The sequence below is a fragment of the Passer montanus genome, unplaced genomic scaffold (assembly GCF_014805655.1).
Source record: "Passer montanus isolate IOZ18808 unplaced genomic scaffold, ASM1480565v1 scaffold35, whole genome shotgun sequence".
Classification (NCBI taxonomy): Eukaryota; Metazoa; Chordata; class Aves; order Passeriformes; family Passeridae; genus Passer; species Passer montanus.
The window spans coordinates 915,946-940,698 of NW_024368263.1; the positions used below are offsets into that span (position 1 = coordinate 915,946).

A 24,753-nucleotide genomic window follows, 5' to 3' on the forward strand; every position below is an offset into this window, starting at 1 on the left:
GGCAGACTCCAGCAGGATCCCCGAGGAACCGGCTCTGCGCTGGATCCTTCCACTCGCTCTCGCAGCCGAGCGCGCTGCCCAGTCAAGCAGGCCGGCAGGCCAGGGCGAGGCGCGCCGAGCGCGTCGCTCGAGGCGGAGGAGGCGCGATGGCTCCGCAGCGGCGGGCGCTGCCCCGCGGCCCCGAGAGCGCCGGGTGGGGAGGCATTCGCATGGCGCCGGGCCCGGGAGCGGGTGGTGAGCTCCGAGCCGGGCATCCCGCGGGTGAGGGCCCGGAGGGATCCGTGTGTGTTTGTAACGCGTATGTTCTGCTCCGAACTGGGCATCCCGAGGGTGAGGGGCCGGGAGGGATCCGTGTGTTTGCAACCCGCGTGTTCTGCTCCGACGAAAGGGCCCGCGAGGGATCCATGTGTGTTTGTAACGCGTGTGTTCTGCTCCGAGCCGGGCATCCCGCGGGTGAGGGCCCGGAGGGATCCGTGTGTTTGCAACCCGCGTGTTCTGCTCCGACCCGGGTTCCCGCGGGCCCGGGGCTCCCCGCTATCGGCCAGAGCCGTCCCTCCCCGCTCACGGGGCCCGTTCTGTGCTCGCTCCGCAGCTCCAGGAAGGGCAGACTCCAGCAGGATCCCCGAGGAACGTGGCTGAAGGCAGCGATCCTCCTCCTCCTCGCCGCCGCGGCCGGCGGCGGCCTCGTGGTGTGGAGCGGCCTCCGCGGCCAGGACGGGATCCCCGAGGGTGGAATCTCCACAGATGAGATCCCCGAGGGTGGAATCCCCGCAGAGGAGGTCCCCGAGGTGCTGGCCCGTCGCGGTGACACCCTGCAGGGCCGGTTCATGGAGGTGCCCTGCTCGGAGGACTACGGGAGCCAGCGGCGCTTCGCAGGTACCGGGCAGGGCTGCGGCGGTGCCCGCGCTCGGCCGCTGCCTTGGGCTGCAAATCTCCCGAGTTTGCAGCAAACCCCTGGTCACTGTCTCTTGCCTAAAGCCCCAAGTGTTCGTGCCCCTCGGGCCAGCCCAGAAATTGATTCTGAGAGGTTTGTTTCCCTTCTGAAACTGCTTTGCAAGGGCTCTATGAAATAAAGCTGCTAAGTGTGTTTCTGGTTTGTTTCCATACTCTGTTGATTCCTGGGTGAGTTTGCTGCTGCTCAGGACCACACAGGGTATGGAGTGGCACTGATGCAGGACACTGTGCCACCAGCATGTGGGACTGCACAAGTGCCAGCTTTTGACACATTCAATGTTCTGTGTCTGCTAATGCCAATGGTCTGCCTGCAGAGCACTTTTCTGTCTTTGTGTCTTTCTGCTGAGCCTGTTTTCTGTCAAAGTGTTATCTCTTCCCCCAGCACTTATTTCTTTGAAGTGTTGAGGTTGGTTCTTCAAGAGACATGGAAGATTTTAATCTTCTCTGACAAAGAGCAGTGTGAGTCTGACTTGCAGCTTCCATGGATGAGCAGTGCTGATGTTCTCTTTCATTTGCACAGTGTGTTGTGATGAACATTTTTAGTTGGTACAGCTGCCAGGGAGCAGCTCTGCCCTTGGTTTTTGCCAGTATGTCTGCCTGTGTGTTGACTGATAAGATGTTGAATCTAAAAAAACCAACTTCTGAGTTAGTTTTTAGCCAAATTGGTGATTGTATCTGCCTCATGATGTGGCTGAGAAAACGCTGACACGAGGCTGGAAGAAACTGCTGAGGAAGAACAAAGGTGATCAAAGGACTGGAGAACCCATCCTTTAAGGAAAACCTCAGGGAGCTGGGTCTCCTTTCCCTGGAGAGGGCTCAGGGAGAGCACACTGCAGTATTGCAGTGCTTAAAGGGAAGCTGCAGAGGACAGAAGCTCTGTAAGGAGCTGCACAAGGCACAGTGGGTGCAGGTTGCACTGGGCAAGATCTCATCTTGATATAAAAAAATTTACAGAGAGAACACTCAGGAACAGCCTGCCCAGGGGTGCTGTGCAGCCCCTCTGGCTGAGGCCATCCCACCAGTTATCCTTTTCATTGTTTTCTTTCTATTCCTTCCTTTTCATCCTGTCCTTTTCACTGTAAGGAAGGCAGGAACAGGAATGAAGGTGTTCTTTATTTTTGGGGGTGTCTGGGGAGCAGCAGCAAGTGCTGGCTGCAGGGTGAGGTTTCACCTCTTGGCTTTGTGTGGGGATAATTGACTCACCTTTCTAATTAGGTGTTTGTTTGGTCTTGCTGCTTAAGTTCTGTGATTGATTTGGGGTTTTATTGATGTTTTTATTTTTAATTTTATTTCATCTATGTTGTGACCATGCTTTTGAGGATCCATCTCTTAACTGGTTAATTAAAGCTGAGCTGTGATAACTTTCCCACGAGAGGGTGGTGATGAGCTGTGGAGGAGTTTTTCTGTATCCCATTCCCCACAGCCAAGTCAGGAAGAAAATGTGGATTATGGATCAGCTCAGCAGCTTCAGGCACTTGGAAATAGGTTTCTGTCACTCAATAGCTCCTCATTCTCAGTCTTTAGCCTGGTTTGGCACCCTCAGCTGCAGGCTCTGTGTCAGGAGGAGGCACATTCCTGTCACCACTCAGTGTCTGATGCTCAGCTGTGAAGTTTCCACGGCTAAAATGAGCTTTTTATTTATGCACCTGTCCCTGCTTCCAGCTGAACTTGGTGCAACTGAGCTTCCAGTTTGCTTCAAGTGATTTGGTAGCTGGTGTCAGAGCAGGATTTATTCCCTTAGCACTGCCTGCCTGTGAATATACTTCATACCAAATAAAAGTTGCTATTTTTCAGAGGCCAAGCACTTAACTTACTATATTTTCAGAAGGTGGGTGTTATGTGAGCACAGTCCCACCTGCACTCTAAACTCTGGGGGCAGATTTTGGCCATTTCTGCTCTCCTGAGACACAGCTAACTGCTTAAACCTGCTGTGGCCACTGTGTGTGGTGAAATCTTATTTCTGCTGTGTGTTGGCATTTTGTGTCAGTGCACAAAGCATCCGTGGGCACTGCCCAGGAGACAGAGTTAAAGGCACTGCCCAGAGCCAGATTTAAGGTGTTTTTCCAGAGACAAGGCCAGGGATGTGGAAAGGTCTGACCCAGCCTGCTGTGGGGATGGCAGCTGTCAGTCTCTGCCTTGGAGAGGGATTGTTCCTGCCCAGGAGGAATGAGATGATCTCCAAAGTCCCTTCAACCAGACTGTTCTGTCATCCTGTGCCTCAGGGGAAATCTTAGCAGAGCTTTTCTCCTGTGAATCCTCTCTGGCTCAGCAGTGAGTGCTTCTTGGTTAAATTCCACTAAAGCTGCAGTTTGGGCTCTTGGTCCCTTGTGTTACGTTCTGGTTTTTGTGCTGAATGGCCACAGGGGCCAGTGGCACTGTTTTACATATTTACATGTTTTACTTGTGTTTCACATATTTTGGTATGTTCCTCCTTTACCTTGATTTACCTGATAGCCAGAGCTGATGGTGCCTTATCAGATAAAGGACCAGATCAGATAAAGGTTTTCAAATCATTTTTTCCTCCCCTTTTTTTACAAGTACAAAATTTTACTATATAGCACCCACTTTTTACAATTTCTCTGGACACCATAACAATATTAAAAAAACCCAAGCAAGAACAATTAATATCTCAGCAAGCACAGACAATTTTGCTACTACAGGCTGAGCTGGAAGCTCTCTTTTGCTAGAGGGGAATTGCAGCCATTAATTCTTTCAGAATATAGTAACGATATATAAAAAAAACCCAAAAAAACAAGCAAGAACAATTAATATTTCAACAAGCACAGACAATTTTGCTACTACAGGCTGAGCTGGAAGCTCTCTTTTGCTAGAGGGGAACCTTAGCCATTAATTCTTTCAGAATATAAACTTTAATGAAAATTAAGAGCCAAATGGTATGCCAGGTTCCCTTATGCCATACTTCTCAAAAAAAGCAATATTTTTTCTAGAGATACTCAGTGAACCAAGCTCATCTTGAGTTAGTGGTAGCTGAGGAAATATGACAACTCTGAAAATCACTTTCTTCTGAGTACCTCAAGAGAACTGAAATAAAGGGTAATAACTGAGATAAAGGGATGGTTTTGTGTCTGCTGGGCACAAATTTGTGGAAGCTACCAGGTACCTGCAGTATTTCCGAGTACCTCAAGAGGAACTAAAATAAAGGATAATAACTGAGATAAAGGGATGGTTTTGTGTCTGCTGGGCACAAATTTGTGGAAGCTACCAGGTACCTGCAGTACTAATCTGAATTTCTCCTGAGATTCTGCAGGTGTGCCTTGGACTCTTCCTTGCTCACGTGTGCCATGGTCTCTGAGGCAGAGAGGACACTTTTCTTAGTGCTGAAATCACTTTCAAACAGACTGGTCTGATTTTTCCTGAGCATTCACCCACTGTTGGTACCTGACTGGCTTTATGCTGGACTACATTCTTCTGTTTGTTGGAGTTTTTTCTCCATTTGGGAAAGCTTGTGCTGTTGTTTTCAGAACACCTCCTGTTCCCAGTTCTCTGTCAGAGACCCCAGACGTGTAACAATTGTGTGAGGTTTTGTGGTTTTGCCAAGCCTGGATATTTGCAGCTGGAAAAGGAACAAATCTTGTCTGAAATCAGAAATCTTTGCTGAATGTTGTAGAAAAGAAGCTCTCAACAGTCAGGTTTGCCCTGGAGTATTGAATTTCTCCTTTGAGTTTGCTCTTCTGTACTTGAAAATCAACTTTCCCTTGCAGCCCACCTGAGACATAGCTGGTGTATATCCAGTAATAGGAAATGGAAATTCCTGCAAAATTCCTGGCAAAACTTCTCCCATCTGCCTGGTCCTTGTTATGAGCTGCCTTTTATCAAAGCAGAGTGATGCTTTTGTCCTCCATGGGTGAATTGATGCATTTCATTCCAGGAATTCTGTGTTCTGATCAATAAATAACTCTTGAAGTGACAGTTCAGGAGCACTGAGTGTGTTGGCAGTGTCAGAAACCCCACTCAGCCCCTCTCTCCTGGGGCTTTACATCTGTGAATGGATCTTCCTCAGAAAAGTGCCAAATGTAACATCCCAAGGTCTCTGGTGGCTCAAAACTGATTTTATTTCTTCTTCTTGCCTGAAGATTGTTGTCAACCAGACTTATAAGGACTTTCATATATTCTTCACCTGGAGCTCCTGCTGCTGACTTGTAATTCCCAGAAGCTTTTAAAATTTAATGTTAGATTTCTTAGCAGTGAATTTTAGGGGATTTTTTAAATTTTATATATCCAAGCTGTGTGCTTCAAGAGTGACTTCAAGAGAGGCTTTTGTGCAAAGTCTCATTTACAAACCTGCCCTTCAGGTGTCTGAAGTGGTTTCAGTGGGTTCTTTTCCTCTTTGTGTTGCAGGTTGCACTCCTAGGAAGTGTGGAAGAGGTGTGACAGATGCTGTAATCACAAGGGAAGAAGCTGAAAGAATTCGTAGGTAATTCTTCTTTTAGCTCTGACTTTTAAAAGCACTGACTTGAATGACATCGTGCCAATCTGAGGGGTAGGATGGGTGAGCAGGATGGCTTAGCCTGATCAAAACATGAAATTTTTGTTACTAAAGCCATTTTCCATTTTTACTGTAGTGGGGGCAGTTCTTTCACACAGAATCTGCCTGGCTCTGAGGGGCATGAGCACTTGACAGAAAGAAAGGAAAACGAATTAAATAAGTTTTAAAGGATTTTCACTTGGCCTTTAAAAGCAGAACAAAACAATGTAAGCCTTCTTGCAGCTGTGTGTCTGTCTGGGTAATCACAGCAGCAGTCCTCTCTGAAGGGACTGCTTTTAGGGTATTTTTGGGATTTTGGAAGGGAGCTGCAAGCTCAGAAATGTTCTGCAACACAAATACTTCATTTTCATGACAGGCTGGAAGGTTCAGTTTCCAAGAAACGGGAGCTGCTGTTAACTCATTAGAATTATACCTGAAGCAGCAAATCCCACTCTCTGGGGAGTTACATGTTGTAAATAAGGACATTAAAGACAAACTAATCAAACTCCAGTTCTCATCTGAGATTATTGTTTTGCCTGCAGAATAGCAGAGAGGGGACTGTCCTTGGGAGGATCTGATGGAGGGGTGAGCAGTGTCCTGTTATTTTCTACATTCTTTTACTGCCAAGGCAAAATTATAAATGCATTTTTTGGGGCTGAGGTGAGGAGGTGGAGATTTTTTTATGTCTGTTCAGACTTGGAAAATAATTGATTTGGAAAGTTGTAAAATAAATGTTATATTGTGAACCCAAAGGCTGGAAACTGCTTTTACTTGGGAGGCTGTGGAAAGTGAGAAGCAGCTTGGGACAGTTATTAAAGGTCATAGTTAAAATAATGCTAAAACATTTTCATGCTCATTTTTCTTTCTTTGTTTCCTTTTCCAGGCATCAATTTTGGACTTGCACTCTGGAGCTCTTTCCCTGGGGAAGCATTTTGTTAATCTGTACAGGTAAAATGAGGCTGTGGCTTCCTGCCTGCTGTCATTCCCTGCCCACTGCCTTTCCCAGTGCCTGTCCCCTGGGCTGGGAGTAGTGATGAGAAATTCTGGAGCTTGGCTGCATCCACCACGCTTTCCATGACCGTTTAGAGAGCTTTCCTGGCATGAAAAAGGATCTTTTGTTGAACTGGGCACGTGGAAAGCTGCCATTATCTTTATTTTTATGTTAATCATAGTATTTTTTCACAGTTATAGTTCAGTTTATTCAGCAGTGGAAGAAATCAAATAGCCTGAACCATTAAAAACTTGAATCCATGTGCTTATTTCATGATGTGGGAGGGGATTTTTTTAATGCCTGAGGAATGCCATTACCAGTTGCAGCATTTCAAGCCTTTAATCTTTTAACATTTGATCTTTTAGCATTGCTTTTAGACATAATGCTCTAAGCATTTGTAAGATATTTTTTTTTGTGTGTGTGTGTTGTTTTCACTTTTTCATTGGGGGTAAGGAGTTGTCTTGTTATTGCTCAGTGTGGTTCAGCAACTCCTCTTTTAGATTGTTGTTTAATTTTTCAGGTACTTTGGGGACAAAATTCAAGACATCTTCACAGAAGAGGATTTTGCCTTATACCGGTAAGGATTTTCAGTAACTGCTGAATGAACCACAAACCAGAAATTCTCATGGTTTTGAGTTTTTTGTGGAGTGCAGGCTGGGAGGGGACTGCCCTTTGCATTCATACACTGGATTTTGCAGCTCAAAATACCAATATCTGAGAGCTAAATGACTCGAGGAAGAGAAGTAAATGATTTTTTGGTGACTGATAAACAACATCAGCTGCTTGGAGCTGCATCAGCCACGTCAGGAGAGTTTTATGATGTGAATGTTTTTTAGGGTGATGGCAGCACCACACATTTCCCTCCCTCCCAGCAAGGAGAGCTGCTCCTCTGAGCTCTGTGGGGATTTGGGATGGAAAATCCTCATTACCTCCTCTCTCACACGTTATCCAGGGGGTTGTGTGAGATGATAGACACAATTTTGGGCTGTTATTACATCAGGAACTTGGGGGTTTTTTGAGGCAGAGTGTAGCAAAACATTAAAAATGGTAAAGCAGGAAGTGGAAGGACTTAGGGTGACTCATGTTCTGGCTGGAGGAGCAGCCAGGGGATGAAATAACTCTGATGGAACAGCTCTGGCACTGATGCTCCCAGCTTTCCTCAGCCCTGCTCTTGCCCTTCACACACACAACAAAGCCAACGAGTTCCATGTGCCTGGGAAGGTGTGTGGCCAGAGGTTGGGAACAAGCATTCTTTGTTGACTAGACACAATAATTCTTTGGTTATGCATTTCAGTTGGTTTCTCATAATTTAAAATGTGCCTGATTTGAATGTTTTAACTCTTTTTTTGGTCTTTTTTTTCCTTGCCTGTGTGAAGGAATCTGATCTCCCTCTAGTGGTGAAAGGAATGTTAAGTAGCCAAATGGCTTATTAGTTTTATTAAAATGGCAATTAATTAATATATCCTAAAATATTAATCACTTTAAGCTTATTTTTATTTAACAGCTGTTTTTAGATGTCATTGTCTTTATAGATGAACATCTTTAAAATGGTTTTACTTCTGATCCAAGTATTGTAAAAATTAGATGACTGCTTGATTATTATTAAACTTCAGATAATTTCTGTTTTACATTAACAGAAGCATTCAATTTTTCAATAATTTTATAAATTTATGCTGTGAGATGATACAGCTGCTAGGGAATGTCAATATTCCAGTGGGATTTCATGCCAGTACAGGGGATGTTTCAGTCTACTGGATAAGAAGCTAATATAAAATATATTATTAAATGCTTCTGTTCCTATTAATGGCAGTGCTTCAGCATGGACTGTAGTACTTTATGGCCCTAATGAATGATTTTATGCTATTTTTGGGAGCATTTGTCTTCATTACTTTACCAAGGTCACTTTAAAAATACCCTCTTGAGAGAAATAACTGAATGTAATTCATGTCTAAGTGTTACTGATTGCAACAATAACGGATCTGAGAAGGCATCCTGAGCCAGGGGGCTGATTTCTAAACTGTGTCTGTCAAAATTACATTGCTTCAGACTCAATTATGGTTTCTAGGCTGATGCTTTAACCATCATCTGCCAAGCCCATTACAGCAATCCCTCTTGTTCCACCCAATAAATGAAATGTTTTTTCAGGAGGGAGACCTTTAGGATGCTTGGTGGAAGGGGTGAGTTGAGCACAAAGATTTACTCCCCAAACCTGACAGCTGATGAAGGCAGGGACAGGAGGAGCAGGGAGGAGCTGAGTGTGCTTTCTGTGTCTGTGCTGTGTGATTGCTGTTAGAGCTCTCTGGCTGCAGGAGCCTCTGCTCTGCAGCTCCCTGGATGTGCTGACAGGTGGGATCAGCAGGGAGCTGTGTGGATTGAGTTTGAGTGTTCTGTCAGCGTGGCTGAATCACACTTTGCAGTGGCTCCTCTGCATTTTTTTGTGTTGGTCTGGCAGAGCCTGTGTCTCACAGAAGCTTTTCAGTGGCACTTTCAGCTCTGTGTGCTGCTGCTGCTTCATTAGGCTGGCAGCTTTGCAAGCTGGTGAACTTCCTTTCTTTCAGGTTGTGTGTTCCTTGAGCTTCCAGCTACTTCACTGGCTTGTTTTTTAATTTTCTTCCTCATCACTAGGAAGAAACAGTGATGGGTTTATTAGTTTTATTAAAATGGTAATTAAATCCTAGCTAGCTCAAAACAGTGACTTTTTACAGAATCTGGTGCTCATGTGCTCCTTTCAGGGAGTTCTGGTCTGCCTTTTTTATTTCCCAGTGACTCAGTGCAAATGGGCAGGGACTGCTGCTGGCAGATGTGGGGGAGCATTAATTTGGTGCTGATGCTGTTGGCTGGAGGCTGTTCCTGGGCATTTCTTACTCCTGCAGAGCTCTGTTATTGCACCTGCTCAGAGCCAGGGTACACCTCAGCAGTCTGAACAGATAAGAGTTGCTGTGCTTATGAAAATAAATGCTTCTCTAGCATGAAGAAATTTTTTTTTGTAGCCATAATCCACCAGAACTGTCCCAACAGTTGTGAAGAGCATAAGGAATAAGGGAAGGGAGGCTCCTGCTGCTTCTGGGTCATAGGGGCTGAGGGAATGATGTGGCTTTCTCAGTTTTGGACTCATTCATTCCTTTCTTCTGAGGTGATATTTGCCTTCTCTTGTCACTTGGTTTTCGCATGCAGGACAATGCTTCTGTCCTTAAGCATTTTGCCACTAGGTTGTGTTTGGAACAGCAGGGCAGGGAATGGAATGAAAACCTGCAGTCATGATATTGATAAATGTTGAAATGGCCTGGCCAGCAGAAAATAGACTGTACAGAAAAGTTTTTCTAGGCTAAAAAGGGACTTTATTCTACTTTTCAAACCTGTATTTGGCATATTGAGTAGGGCTTTGCATCCTGTTTGGTTTGTAAAACACACATTGTGCCCAAAGCCATTGCACATCAGTCTCCAAGAGGAGTGAAGCTTTAACAGAGCCTTACAAACACCAGACAGCAAACCTTAAAAGAAAGCTTTTAAAAGTGAAAAATGAATCAGGCTGAAAGAAGAGGGAGGACTCCTTGCAGAGCAGGACAACTGGGGAATTTAGTTATGTCAAGAGTGTGGCCTGGCTGCTTGGGAGGGGATTTATTCCTGGCTGGTGCAGGGGCCAGGGAATCAGCTGCTCTGCTGTTTGTGGCTGTGAATTCTTCAGCTGGCTCGTTCAGAGCTCTCCATTCACAACATGAATAATTGCATTTAATGCTTTCTGAGAGCCTTTCCTGCATCCTGCCCCTTGGAACAAGCAGACAGCAAAATCAGCCTCCCACAGCATGAGAGGAGGGAGCTGAAGGTTCTTTCCTTTTGCAAACTCCACCACTGTGTAGCTCTGGACTTCAAATCTCAGTTCTTGCAGGTATATATATATATCCCTAAAAATCCCTCTGACTTCATTTGATACTTTTTATATTTCACATGTAAAATAGCTCGAATTGACCCCTAAAAATGTAATGTGAGACAGGTTAAAAAATTAAATCTGTGTGTGTTATTCCTATTTGTTGTGAGGGACTGGGTGTGAACAGAATGAATATTTAGTATTTTTTAATACTTGTGGATTTTAAGAGATGGCTTTCACAGCATGTAGACACATACCATGGGTCTTGTTTGAATTCTGTCACTTCTTTTTAGTCACCATTAAAGGTTCCCTACAGAAATACCTGGGAAAAACTTCCTTGAAAGTTATGCTGAGGTTCAGTACTATTGAGTGGAGAACTGTAATGGAAGACACAAACCTACTGCAATAATTCCATGCACAACTTCAGAAATGTGTTTTCTCAGATTATCTTTTTTGTGCACTGTTGTTGTATAATTGTGAAAGACATATTTTTAAAAAATTCATTTTATTTCATTTTAAAAAATCTGGTAATAATACCAGTTCATATGTTGACCAAGAACCCTGAATTTGATGGTGCCATGGACTTCATTAGTTGGTTTAAAAGTAGTTGAAGGCTCTTCAGAGGCCACCCTTTTATGAAGATACAACTTTACTTTTACCTGCTTTGAATTAAGAATATCTGTGTGAAAGCCTAATGCTTTCAGCAGTTAACAAACAGTGGGATAGGTGTGGAATTACTCAGGAAAACAAACAGAAATTTTCAAACCTAGGCCACAGGAGACAAAAGTTTGTATTCCTTGATATTCTGACAATTAAAAAAAAAGAATCCAAAGAAACAAAATCCCTGGGGGACGTCTCTTTTTTCTCTTTTTTTTTTTTCTCTTTTTTTTTCTCTTTTTTTTTCTCTTTTTTTTCTCTTTTTTTTTCTCTTTTTTTTCTCTTTTTTTTCTCTTTTTTTTTTCTTTTTTTTTCTCTTCTCTTTTTTTCTCTTCTTCTTCCCCTCTCCCCTGATGTCACTGTCATGTTAAGAGCTGCACACTCCAAAGAGTTCAAATGTTTTTCCAAAGCTGAAGAAACATGGTAAAATGTGGAGCATTACAACATTGCCACTCTAATTTATCAAAAGTTTGGAATGTTTCTCAATATGTGTGAGTGGGAAGGCAGAAGAAGGCATTTTTGACATCTGTGATGGATGAGTGATGAAGGGCACAGGAGCAGCAGGAGGGAGCTGCCACTGCCTGAGCCCCGTGTGTTCTTTGCAGGGATGTGAGGCAGAGGATTCAGCAGAGGATTGCTCAGGTGTTTGGGATCAGCTCTTCTGCCCTGTACCTGACCAAGCCAACCTTCTTCTCCAGGATGAACAGCACAGCAGCCAAGACAACACACGATGAGTACTGGCACCCACACGTGGACAAGGTGAGGAGGGGGCTGAGGTGGGATGCAAACATCTGTTGTTATTATTAAATCACCTTGAAATCACTTTACATTTAAACAATCCATCAAACAGGTTTGAAAACTCAGCAGCCAGCATTCCAACAAATTCCAAGAGACCCTTGGGAAGAAGGAAGCTGGTGATCCTGCTTGTGTGAAGTGCAGTGAATTCATTGGTTCCTTACAGTTTTTCCACAGTTTAAGAGAATCAGATTTGACTGATTCAATCTGATCAGTCAAGATTGGGACAGGGGTGGGAAAAGCAGTATATTTCAACAGCTTATGCCTATTTTCTCCACTCTTTTATTTCAGCCCCCAGAAAAGCCTATTTTAGAATTCCAGACTGATTTATTACTGTAATGAGATTTTTGTCTGCCCAAGCCCTGCTTGCCAGAATTCTCTTTATTCTTCTCTGCATGTGTTTTGCATTGGGAAATGAACAAGGTGATTGGATAACCTCTCAATTAAGTGTTCCCACCTAAATATCTCCTATAATGTACAAGTTATTTTGTAATTTACATGCAAATAAGTTTACATGAAGAGAATTTGTGGAAGCTGCTTTTCTGTCCTGTCATCCTGAGAATGCCTGAACGTGATGGACAGCAGGCTGAATGTTTTCCTGTTTTTATCCTTCTCTTTTGTCCATGTTTTATTTATCTTGCAGGCTGTCTGTTCAGGGAGCAGATACATCAATTGATTTGCCTTGGCTTTTTCTAACCCATCTCCAGCTTCAGAAAAAAACCAAAACAAGAAGGAAAAATGCTCTCTTAGACTTGGAATGCACAATGTGGACCCTGGTGGTGTTCCATACTGAATAATGGGGTTGTCTGATTTCTGACAGGGGTTGGAGTCAGTGGTCTTGGAGATCTTCTACACAACCTAAATAATTCTGAGTCTGTGAAGAGAATTATCTCAGTTGGGGCAGTTACCAAACACCTTGTTCATAATCATAAATAGTCTGAGAGAGACTAATTAGGCTGAAGCTGTGCAGCTTCCCAGTGTAGTCAGCCTGGCTTGGATTCCACTTCCTCCAGCAAACTTTTCCACTTCCAGACTGCAGTTGAAAGCAAGGAAAAAAAAAATACATTTCTATTGATCTGAGGTAAGAAGCTCTTCCCAGAAAAGAGTAGTAGAGTTCTTATGTGGCCTCCAGAGCAAGTGTGAATGCTGGGAAGTTGAAGAAAGATCAATAAGACTTGCCAGTTTGTTGGATGCTTTTGTCTTGGATCATTATTTATGCTTTCCCTTTGGAACAGAACAAATCACTTCAGGTATTTCTGCATGATTTAACAGTGAGGGTTATTCCTAGAAGACATCACGGTTTTTTCCTTGCCTCCTTCCAGAAGAAAGGTAAAATGGAGCCTTAGCAAAAAGAGTTCACTATATTTTCTGTTTCAGAGTGACATTGTTGTTAAAAAGATGTGGCTTCTTGGAACATATGAACACCCCTCTTGCCTTTTTCCTGATGTTGCTGACTCTACTGTAATTAGATTTCTCAATCTGAATCTCCCTGAAGACTTTTAACAGCATAATGGAGTAGTACAGATTTATTGTGTTTATCTGAGGCTTTGAGTTTTTTTCCTCCTAAAATTTCCTTGGTTTGTAGTTACATAGGAATGGAAACCCTGAAATCACCCAAGTGACTCATTTAATCTTGTTGAATTTATAAGCCTCTCAGTCAAATGAAGAGAGTGTTGTTTTAAGATGTGGAGTTTCATTTTGGATGGAATTTGTTTGGAACTGAGGCTTCCAAATGTCAAATACCTGATTTATAATGGAAATGCACACTTCACACTGTCAGCACTGCAGTCTGACAACATTCTCTGGTGGAAGCAGTGTGGGACTTGGAGATTTGTGCAGTCCCCTGCCTGGGCACAGATCCTCTCATCCTTCACAGAACTGTCAGGCTCTGCCTTAAGATGGTTTTGGGTTTGTTTTCCTTGAATTTCTTCTATTAGAGCTAGTCCAGCACTTCAGTGCACATTTCCCAAAATTGGTTCTGGTTTCTTTTAGCCTAAACATGTCCATGATCAGTTTAGAGCTATTTTTGTTCTACATCCTCCCACCCCCATGTATTTATAGGTAGGACTCATAGCCCTTTCCAGCCTTCATTTCTCTGAGCTGAACAAGCCAAACCTTTAATTCTCCTCACCTGCAATATGCTCTCCATGTCCCCAGCCCTCCCCTGTACCTGCAGCCCTCTCTGCCTGCTCAGTCACTGAGAGCAGCTGCTGTCTCTTCTAGCAGACTCCTCACTCTTCTTTTCTTCCCCTACATTTAACAAAACACATCAAAAGATCCCATTTCTGCCCTGGGACAGCATCATCTCTGAAAATTGAGGAGGTTGGTTCTCATTTCTGCTGAAAGCCATCACCTCAGCTCACCTGCAGCCCTTTGCTATTCAGAGATGAGCTCTTTGCTCTTTTATTGTCTGCCAATAGACACTGCCAATAAACAGCACACTGGAAGTGCTATCAAGGCTGTTCTGGTGCTTATCTACAATAAGGTGAAGGATTACAGGAAAAGAGAAGTTTTGACTTTTTTTCTCCCTGCTAGACCAATGCTGATTGCAAAGTGAATTTTCTTCTGCACTGGAAAGCAGAGGATGCTGTCCTAAGCATCCTCAGTAACTGCAGACCTCTTGCATGGTCCTACAGCTGTTTAGTTGCATAGAAATGTGTCCCTCAAATAAACCCCACTGCAAAATGGGGCTGGCTAATTCTGGCAATTAGTTCTATTTATAATAATAACCTTTAAAGAAGGCTATTTTTTATTTATTTAAAGATGCTCATTATGATCATCTACCATTAAATATTATCTGTGTTTGACTTTCTGGATAAGAGTGTTCAGGAAGAGCACACTAACCATATGACATAGCAGGCTGAATGGAAATATCTGCATTTTTTTCTCTTGAGTTGTTTACAAGGAGCTGTAGAAATTTGATTTGGAGCTCCGTGGCTTTTAATGACAGTTTCTCTCACATAGTTTGATCTTTTGGTTCAATTATTAATCTGTCCTCTGGCAATTAGTTCTATTTATAATAATAGCCTTTAAAGAAGGCTATTATTTATTTAAAGATGCTCATTATGATCATCTACCATTAAATATTATCTGTGTTTGACTTTCTGGATAAGAGTGTTCAGGAAGAGCACACTAACCATATGACATAGCAGGCTGAATGGAAATATCTGCATTTTTTTCTCTTGAGTTGTTTACAAGGAGCTGTAGAAATTTGATTTGGAGCTCCGTGGCTTTTAATGACAGTTTCTCTCACATAGTTTGATCTTTTGGTTCAATTATTAATCTGTCTGGTACTGGAAATCATTGCCAGGGTAACAAATATATTTGATATACACTGAGGGGACTTCTAGCATTATAAATAACTGAGTTTAATTTAATGCCTGCTTTCCATAGTGTTGCATTTCTCAGACCTGGCTGCTTTCTGAGAGTAAATAATGAATAAGGACAGGAAGAAAAAAGCCATTTTCCCTTGCACACTTCATTCCCCAAATTAGTCATCTCTAGCAATCAGATGTGTTTGGTTAGGCTACAATGCTTGGTGGTCAGCTCTTGGAAATTTAGAATTGGTAAAACCACCTTGGAGAGGAGGGAGAGTGCACTGAGGGAGCAAAGATTGCTGTTCCTCTGAAGAGTTGATCAAACCAGTTCTAATGCATTAAAACTAGCAAGTATGAGCTGAATGAACTTCTGCACTGGCTGGAGCCTTCCTTAAATCGATTGGAAGTTTTTATCACCAAGTCAGTGAAGTGGAAAATAGCTTTGCACAGCTGATTTGCATGAGAAGGGCTCTAGAGTGGCTGGTTGGAGGTGCTGCACTTGCTCATTAATTCCCATTTATTGCCTTGTATTGCTACCAGGGTTTGGGAAAATATGGGGAGAAGAGGATCACTGTAATATTTCTCTCATTTATGTGGTTTGGCTTTTTTCCTTTGAGCCCTTATGGTCAAAATAATAACATGAGTATGAATGGAAATGTCTTCCTATTCCATCTGCTGTTATGTTCTCTCTGGTCCTGCCCTTACAGAAAAATGTGTACAACTGCTTCTGAGCCAAAATGTAACTGGCACTAATGAATATAACTTGAAACATGACTGAAAATATTTAGAAAACTTCTAAGTTTGGAAGTAGCACCTACCTCTAACAGTCACCAGGTCAGTCAAAACACTCTGCGAATTCTGTGTATTTATACAGTACCACTGTGCTGCACATTTCACTGCTTGACAGTGTAGTGCTGAACTTTTGTGTTGAGATACACAAAGAAATTGGAGAACACAGCCATTGATTTAAAATCTTTTTTAAATTGCTGGTGACATGTAGATATGAAAGGAAATATTTCCAGAATCAGCTAAACTCAACATTAAATATTTAGATAGCTTCACTCTCAGTATTAGTATGTAGTATTTATTTTCTCCAGCTTCAGTGTACATATCAACCAAAAATAATGCTTTAAAAGGAAGGAAAACATCACCTTGCTGTACTTAAAAGTGGGATGTTTGGTCTGTGGGCTGAGAAGAAGCAGAGACTTCCAAAGTTCAGTTTGAAGAGTTTTAAACAAAACCTGTATGGAAAAGAGTAGAGGCTTCTCCAGCAAATGTACATTTATTTGGAAGCTCTGATTTACTGTTACCATGAATCTCCTGTGGGGTTGCTGGTGAAAGAATAGCAGTGAGGTATCCAGAAATCTTATAATAAAGATTAGTTCATGTTTGGAAATCATTAATCAAGGGCTGTTCTTCTGCTTATTAACCTCCTGGTGAAATTCTACCTTGGAAAGTTGGAAAGAAAGCCTGTCTGATACAATGCACTTCTGACAGTACATTGTTTTTTTGCTCTTGGATGATAGAAATCAATCAATCAATCCCTCCTCTAATGATGGAAACAATAGAACTAATAAACATGACATGCTAGTCTTGTAGTGTGTGTGTAAACACAAGAGAATAGACTAATAAAGAGATAATTCCTAGAAAATGGTGTTCTTGGTTTAGAAAGACCTCTTTATTAAATACATGAAAAACTGAAAATCAGAAAAACCCACCAGATCCATCTGCTCAATTAGCTGTGCTCTGCAGAGATATGATCAAGAATTTGTTAAATTTTGGTAACTTTTGCTTCCCCACAGGTGACCTATGGCTCTTTTGACTACACTTCTCTGCTCTATCTCTCTGACTACTCCAAGGACTTTGGGGGTGGACGCTTCGTGTTCATGGATGCAGATTCCAACAGGACTGTGGAGCCCCGAGCAGGTAGGAGCCAGGCTGCCTGCAGCTTGTGCCATTTATTGGCTTTGCTGGTGTGGGACTGTTTTTGTCAGCAGGAATAGCATGGGGTGGTGTAGCATTCTGTGCTCAGGTTGATGACATCAAAAGTGAAGATTAAAACAGGTTAAAATACAGGTACAGTTTGTCATGTCTGGTGTTAAGCCAGAAGTGACTTTCTGGAAAGCTGTAGGGCTTAGAAGAGGTGACCAGTTCTGACAGCTTAGCAGGTCACTGTGTGTGGGAACTAATAATAATAGTAATAATTTTGCATGATTAGCTCTAAGACATTTACAACATAGTGTAGCTAAAGCTGATAGGCCAAAAACCACTTATAGAATATTGTAATTAGGAAATAGTTTCTGATTGTGGTAGCGTGAATTATAACATCTGTATTATCTCACCCTTCTCATGAGACTGAAAATAGAATAAAAGTTTTTAAAACACCTCTCAGTTGCCCCATCTCTGAGTCAAAATGAGCTTAGTCTGACAACTGTGCAGCAAGAGCAGAGCTAACTGTCACTGCAGCAAATCCAAATTAAAGCACTTTATTTTAGACTGGCCTGAAATTCCTTTGCTGCTCAAGGTGGGGCTTAATACCCTGTGATGGCTGAGGGTGGGTGTGAGGGTGATGGATTGCCACAGCTCTGCTGCCTGCTGGAGCATGAGGAACCATGATTACTTGGGTGTAAATCCATCCCTGCTTCCAGGAGGTCTGACAGGATGAGCCTTCTGATAGCTGTCAGTTATAAATAAATAAAAACCCTTTAAGGCTCGTTTGAGATTTTTAATATGTGGATAATTTGAAACTAGAATTACTCTGGGGCTGCCTAGAGAGGAGCTCAGCCTCAACTCATCTGGCAGGTGAGTGCTGAGCTTCCAGCAGTGTTCCTTTCATAATGCAAAATCAGCCACACTGCTGCAGGGAAAAAGGAAAAAAAAAGACAACTTTATATTCCTGCTGTGTTCTGTGGGTTTTTTTCCCAAGAGAGAAAAGATGGAAATTTAGTCATTTAAAGAGCCTCAGTAATTGTCTGCTGACTGTTGTTACCCCAAGCAGAACTGACTTCAGACTATTGCTGCCTGCAAATTGGGATGGGTGTTCTTTGAATTCTGGATCATGGTGATCCACTCACCTGCAGTGATTTAGATTAACTCTGAGATTACCTGGGTGTGCTAGCAAGAACTGTATGTTTGATTATTTTGTCTTTTATGATTGGAAGTAAACCCTAAATTGAAAGCTTCATCTTTTGCAAAATGCTGCTGCCAAAGGGAGCACATTAAACTATTTTTCAGATGCAGTTCTAAGATTACCAGATCTTTGTCACTGTAGAAATCCCAACTGGATTCTAGGTGTGTGGGGAGAGCTGTCTCACCTGGCTGCAGTGTGCAACATGCCCCTGACTTTATTTCCAAAAGTCTCTAACTGTGAAATTGCTTCCATTCAGCCCCATCTATTCATTTTCAGGCTTTCTGCTGCAAGATCTTTGCCCTTGATGTTGTTTTGGGGCAAGAAGGGGAAGCTGATGAAATACAGAATTTTCTTTTTGGCTGTCCCTTTGCCAGGGGGTTGTGTGGGCAGTGTGTGCCACAGGACACCCCTTCTGAGACAAAACAATGCACAGCTCCTCAGGAATAGCACAAATGGACACAGGAGAAAATTAATTACAGTTTTCTAACACATCTCTGTTATCACAGTTGTTAGGGCTCCTCTGATTGTGTCACAGCCTCTGACATCCTGTGTGCAAAGGACAAAGGCTTGAGAGGTGAAGCACAGTGTGAAGGCATTTGCACTTATTTTTCCTCTTGCTGACAAAATGTGTTTTGTGAAGGAATGGCCCCAAGCTGTTTTCTGTTGCTGGTACAAATTGATGTATTTTTCATGTTCATAATGTTCCTCTGCAATGTTTTTTCTCTCCTTCTGTCTTTTTGGCTTTTCTTTGTTTGTTTTGTTTTATGCTGCTTTTGATCCTTTGTGCTTCTCTTGCCACTCCAACTCAACTTTTAAAACCACATGTTGATGAGCTTTCATGCTTCTCATTTAGGAGCTCCAGGCTTTCCTAGGGATGACTGTCATAATCACTGGTTCAGTTTTTGAGTTGACAACTAATTTACTTTTCTGTATTGCTAATGCCACTGCATCCTAAAACCTGGTACTTGTCTCACACTTAGCCTGCATTTCTGGGGCCTGATTCTGAGTGCCAAAATGAGCAGGTTTCTTTTCCTGTGAGCAGCAATTTGTTCAAGTGTCAGTGGGGAGCAGAAAGGCATTGTTAGTGATGCAGCAGAGCAGAAAAGAAGTGATTGGAAATAGAAGAAAAAAGCAATTAAACCATTGTGGGATGTCCTGTGTTTGAAAGTGCTGCCTGGGCAGGTCCCAGTGCTGCTGCAGATGCATTTGCAGCCCTGCACTGGAGAGGATCTGTCAGCCAGGCAGCTGGGACAGGCAGAACTGTTCTGCCAGGAGGGGAGCCCAAGTTAAAATGTTTTTCACTTCCCTCAGTGTGTATCACTTGCAGATCACCTAAGAAGTCTCTAAGTCCTGACTTTCACATATTTGACTAAACGACTCTCTAATTTGTGGGGTGATCTTTAACATCCCCTAGTTTGGTTGATAGCAAACATTAGCTTTAAGAAGGAATTGTGATTTATTAACGTTGAGGCTTTTCAGATTATTTTTTTTTAACAGAAATGAACAAGTCAGCACCAGTTCAAGTGTACAGACCTTTGGCTAATTCATAACCAGACATGGCATGAAGGAACACATCTTTCTTATGCTCTGATGGGCTGCAGAATGAATATTTGTCTTTTGACATCAGTCAGGACCTCTCTCTGCCACAAGAAACTCACTGTACTATAAGGAAGAAAATTCTTAGTGCCGAGGGATATACAACTTTGAAAATAATTTTTTTTTGTGATTAAGAAACAGATCTACAGTATTATCCGTTTCTTTTAAATATACATGGAAATTCTGTTTCCAAAATTGTCATACTGGGTTTTTTCCACCCCTTTGCACCAGGATTGGCTCTGTTTGAGAGACTGTAAGAAACAGAGCAACATTTTGAAAATGAGGCCCTGCAGAACTAAGCCCTTTCAATATTAACTCTTCTTGCTGGTCTGAGACATGCTTTAGTAATCTGCAAGACATAAGGAGGAATAAGAATAAATGGCAAACATCAAGGCTTTCCTTTTTCAGTCACAAAATTGGTATACTTTATTCTGCTGCTAAACTTGTTAGCATTTAAAATTTCATATTTTAAAATTTCATACTTAGAATTTCATCATTTTGCAGAGTCTTGTGTGAATTTGGGGTCTGGCAATATTAGGCAGTTTCCAGACTTTACTTAATCATAAAGTGTAGATGAAACTGCTGTTTGGGAATGAAATCCCAGGACTGGTTCTGTGTTCTTTATTTGCATGTGCATTTCTTGGTTTGAAGGTCAGCTTTGCTGCACTTATTTTCAGCTTACAAGGGAATTTGTTCTTCCTACAAGTAATTTATTACACAAAGGCAGAAGGAAAGGTCACCATCACTTCTGTGTGTTTCTGGGAGAAACTAATCTGTGGGGCAAAATGAATTCTGTACGCTGGAGAGTGCAGTGTGACTCTTTAATCTCAGACTGAGTCTGTTCTCACTTAGTATTTCTGGAAGTGTAAAATATTTGATTTGAGGGTATAAGATATTTGGTAACTCCCCCCATAGAGACAGTCTCATCTTTCTCTGTATTCAATCCACGTCCTCCAGATTCAGTCTAGATCATGATAATCTGCCAATTCTAGATTTAGTTTTGCTCCAATCAGTAAAAAACTGCAGCACATCTTGGAATTAAATCAATATCAGCTGAAAGCTGAGAATAATTTTTTAAAAATCCACAGAAGTAGCTGTCAGTCTTGGTGAAGAAGAAATGGAGGCAGCATTAGCAGCTGCAGCAAAACTCATCACAAATTGTGCCAGGGACTGGTGAGATGATTGCAAAGAGTGGTAGGAAAAGGAGAATCTATTGCAGTCTTTTTGACAAAAAATCCTTATTTCTCAATCGAACTTGCTTTTGGTTTTGTTACCTGTGGAAGAATAACTTCTCCCAGGCAGGTTTTAGATTCTGCTGGTGTTTGATGCCAGGTTAATGAAAAAACCACTATTTTAACTGGCAACAAAGCAATGAGTACCTGGGAGTGCAGGTGTTATTTGTGGTGTTTCTGTGAGTGACCTCTGATAAATCCACTGCCTTGTGAGGCAGCTGTCACATTTCCTGCAGCACTGGGAGGATGGAGGAATGCTGGGGAATTGTCCTGTGCTGGTGTTGCTGGTAGGAGAGAAGCAGGCAGGGATTCTGAAAATCCAGCAGCTGATAGCTGAAAATGTTTGTGTACTTTTAGCAAGAAATAAATAAGTTCATTCATTTTCTTTAAAAACTGGAATCTGGAAGATTTCCAGGCCCTCCTGAATTCAAAGTAGAAGCAACTACTTTTCTGAGATAATTGTTAATACTGCAAATTACAGATTGGCTGTGGGAGACTTCACTGTGTGAACCAGTGATTTTATTTACAGCAAGAATTTCTGTCTAGTAACTAAATATGGGACAAGTTTGTAACTAGGATTTGATACCCGTTGCAGATTGTTTTATTATATTTATTTAAAATAAATTTATTTTAAAATTTAGACATTTTTGAACTTTATTAAAATTAATTTATTTAAAAATTATTGTATTTATTTAATATATTTTAAATTTAATTTTATTCTTCTGTGCTTGACATAAATGTAGCAAAATGGTTCAGAGAAGCTTGAGCCCTCTCTTCTGGGTGCCTTCTCCACCCCAGATCAGGGCACTTGCAGACATTGTCAGTCCAGGTTCCTTTTGTGGGATTTGCTTAAAGCACTTAAATTCTCCCAATTCAACATTTTAAAATAAGCAATTGAATTAGTTAAATAAATTTCATTGTGTGCTTGCAGAAAACATTATTACCAGTTGATTTGCCTAATGATGTGATGGGATTTCTTGGACACTCTACATGAGAATGAACTGGTGATTAATCCTAAACAGACGCCGAGGATGAGAACTGTTGTGCATTTTCCCTGGCAGTGCTCCTGTCTGGCTGTCACTCAGCAGCTGAGATGCAGTTTTTCCCTCTTTCCTGAGGAACATTTAGAGCTGATAAATGTTAGGCAGAGAGTGGAAGCTGTCAGTGCATGAGATGAAAGATGCTGAATAGATCTGTGGTGCCAAATAAACTGTTCCTGCTTCCCTTTAACCAGACAGAGGAATTGCTTCACAGAATTCGTGGAATTCACAGAATCACTGGGTTGGAAGAGAGCTTCAAGATCATCAAGTCCAACCCAGCCCCAACTGCTCAACTAAACCCTGGCACCCAGTGCCACATCCAGGCTTTGTTAAACACACCCAGGGATGGTGACTGCACCACCTCCCCGGGCAGCCATTCCAGAACTTTATCACCCTTTCTGTAAAAAACTTCTTCCTGATATCCAACCTGGATTTCCCTTGGACTGTGTGCTCTCGTTGTGTCAGTTCCTGGAGACAGAGCCCAGTCCCAGCTGAGCACAGGCACCTTTCAGGAGCTGTGCAGAGTGATGAGGGCACCCTGATGGTGCCAGCTGTGGCCTGCAGTGTCCCCAAGCAGGGTGGTGATGGTCAGGGCTTGGGGCAAGCACACCACTGAGCACTTGTATCTATAAAAGAACTGCCAAGCCAGTGCATGGATGGAATGGCTCTTTGTAAGGAGAGTGAATTTGTGCAGGGCGTGACTTTGTACCTGCCCGAGTGGGAGTGATCAGAGCAGGCACAGAAAGCCACAGCAAACACTTGGTGCAATGCTGGTATCTGCCAAACCTGCAGAGGTTTTGTCACTGAAGGCTTTTTGCCACCTCTGGTGCTTCCTCCTTTGGTCTAAAATCAGAGCCAGGACTGGAAGAGGAGCAGGGAGGAAATCAGTACACTTTGCTGACAGTCACTGGAGTTGCACTTTTTTGTTTTTAATTGAGGCAACTAAGAACTGGCTGCCATGTTCTTGGCTTCCTCTTCCCTTTTATGAAGTAGCTTTGGTGGGATTCTGTGGCAGCAGCTCTCTGGTGAGAGAGAAACACACAACTTTCCCAGGCATTGCCTGAGAAAGTCTATGAGAAGATCAGAGAAAAGAATGAGAAACAATTCTTCACTTGCTGCCACCTGTTGTTGTGAACATGTGGAATGTGTTATGGAGATTTGATTACCAAAGGGTGGTTTCTTAATTAGCCAGTGGTGATGGTGTTTGGATTGGAGGACCAATCAAGTCTACCTGTATCATGTCTATAAAAACAAGGGGTTTCTTAATAAAGACAGAGATTGATCAGCCTTCTGTGAATCAATGCTAATTATTACCCAGCTGGGGTGTGCTGTGATGATGGGATTCCATCTCCAGCTTGGTGGCACAAAGGATGAATGTATGTTTTGAAGGGTAAAAAGTGTCAGGGTGCAGTGTCATCCCGTAGCGGTTTGTCTGGGATCACCGGTGGGCTCCCAGCAGGACCCAGACAGCAGCAGGGCTGTGGAGGCAGAGCTGCAGCTGATGGCAAACTCCACTGATGTGTTCTACCCTTGTCTTTGCAGGCCGGGTGTCGTTCTTCACCTCGGGCTCGGAGAACCTGCACCGGGTGGAGCGGGTGCGCTGGGGCACGCGCTTCGCCGTCACCATCTCCTTCAGCTGCGACCCGCAGCACGGCATCGCCGACCCGCTGCTGCCCTGACCGCCCCGCAGGGCTGCTCTGGGGGGAGAGAGGGGGAAACCAGCTCCTGCCACCACACACGCAGTCAGAGCTGCCCAGCCCTGGGATCACACCGTCACACCTTGGTTTTTATGGCTCCTTTTCCATCGGCGTCGCAAATGGAGGCTTAAGGACCATCCTGAGTTTGATGATTCTGAAAATGGTTTGTCTTCATGTGCCAAGGGAACAGGCTGCAGAGAAGAGAGAACAGGCTCCACAAAGAAGAGAATGGGCTCCACAAAGAAGAGAGGAACAGGCTCCACAAAGAAGAGAGAACAGGCTCCACAAATAAGAGAGAATGGGCACCACAAATAAGAGAGAACGGGCTCCAGAAAGAAGGGAGAACAGGCTCCACAAAGAAGGGAGAATGGGCTCCACAAAGAAGAGAATGGGCTCCACAAAGAAAAGACAATGGGCACCACAAATAAGAGAGAACAGGCTCCACAAAGAAGAAACAATGAGCTCCACAAACAAACAAGAATGTGATAAATAACCACATCGATCTGGTTTATTACCTGAGTGTATAATTTCTGTGAAACACTGAAAATCTGGGAATGTGCTTTGATTTTTTTAAAATTTTATGCATAGAGTTTGGACTTTATAATGTACTCTTTTATGGAAATAATAAATACTGGGGGGAATTATATTGAAGATCAATATAAAGAGGAATAAGAGGACACTTGGACTTGTGAGGGCTCTCATTGGGCACACAGCAAGATTAGTCCTCTGTAATTTCATTTCTTTGTTCTGAAACCTGAAAAAGTCTTCCTTGTCTGTACTAACAAGGGAGAATTGTTAAATTGGCTGGATGCAAGAAAATATTAAAGTCACTTGAGTTTCATATTGAAATACTTGTCTTAAAGCCTGTTTATTCCAAGGAATTTGCATTACACCATGTTTTAAGTCTGTGTGAAAGCAGACCAAGATCATCAACAGCTTTAGTGGATTGAACTTGATTAAAATGTAGATTTAAATGAGATTTAAATGCAGGGC

At 42.6% G+C, this 24,753-nt stretch overlaps 1 protein-coding gene across 1 annotated transcript; it reads left to right on the plus strand.

Moving 5' to 3' along the window:
• Positions 1-34: 34 nt before the first annotated feature.
• Positions 35-24,003, plus strand: OGFOD3 (2-oxoglutarate and iron dependent oxygenase domain containing 3). Its single transcript, XM_039716205.1, has 9 exons — positions 35-250; positions 593-876; positions 5,314-5,389; positions 5,983-6,025; positions 6,324-6,388; positions 6,952-7,008; positions 11,559-11,712; positions 16,868-16,991; positions 23,606-24,003. Exons 1-9 carry the CDS (start codon positions 147-149, stop codon positions 23,740-23,742), a joined length of 1,044 nt encoding a protein of 347 aa, XP_039572139.1. The 5' UTR covers positions 35-146; the 3' UTR covers positions 23,743-24,003.
• Positions 24,004-24,753: the final 750 nt, after the last annotated feature.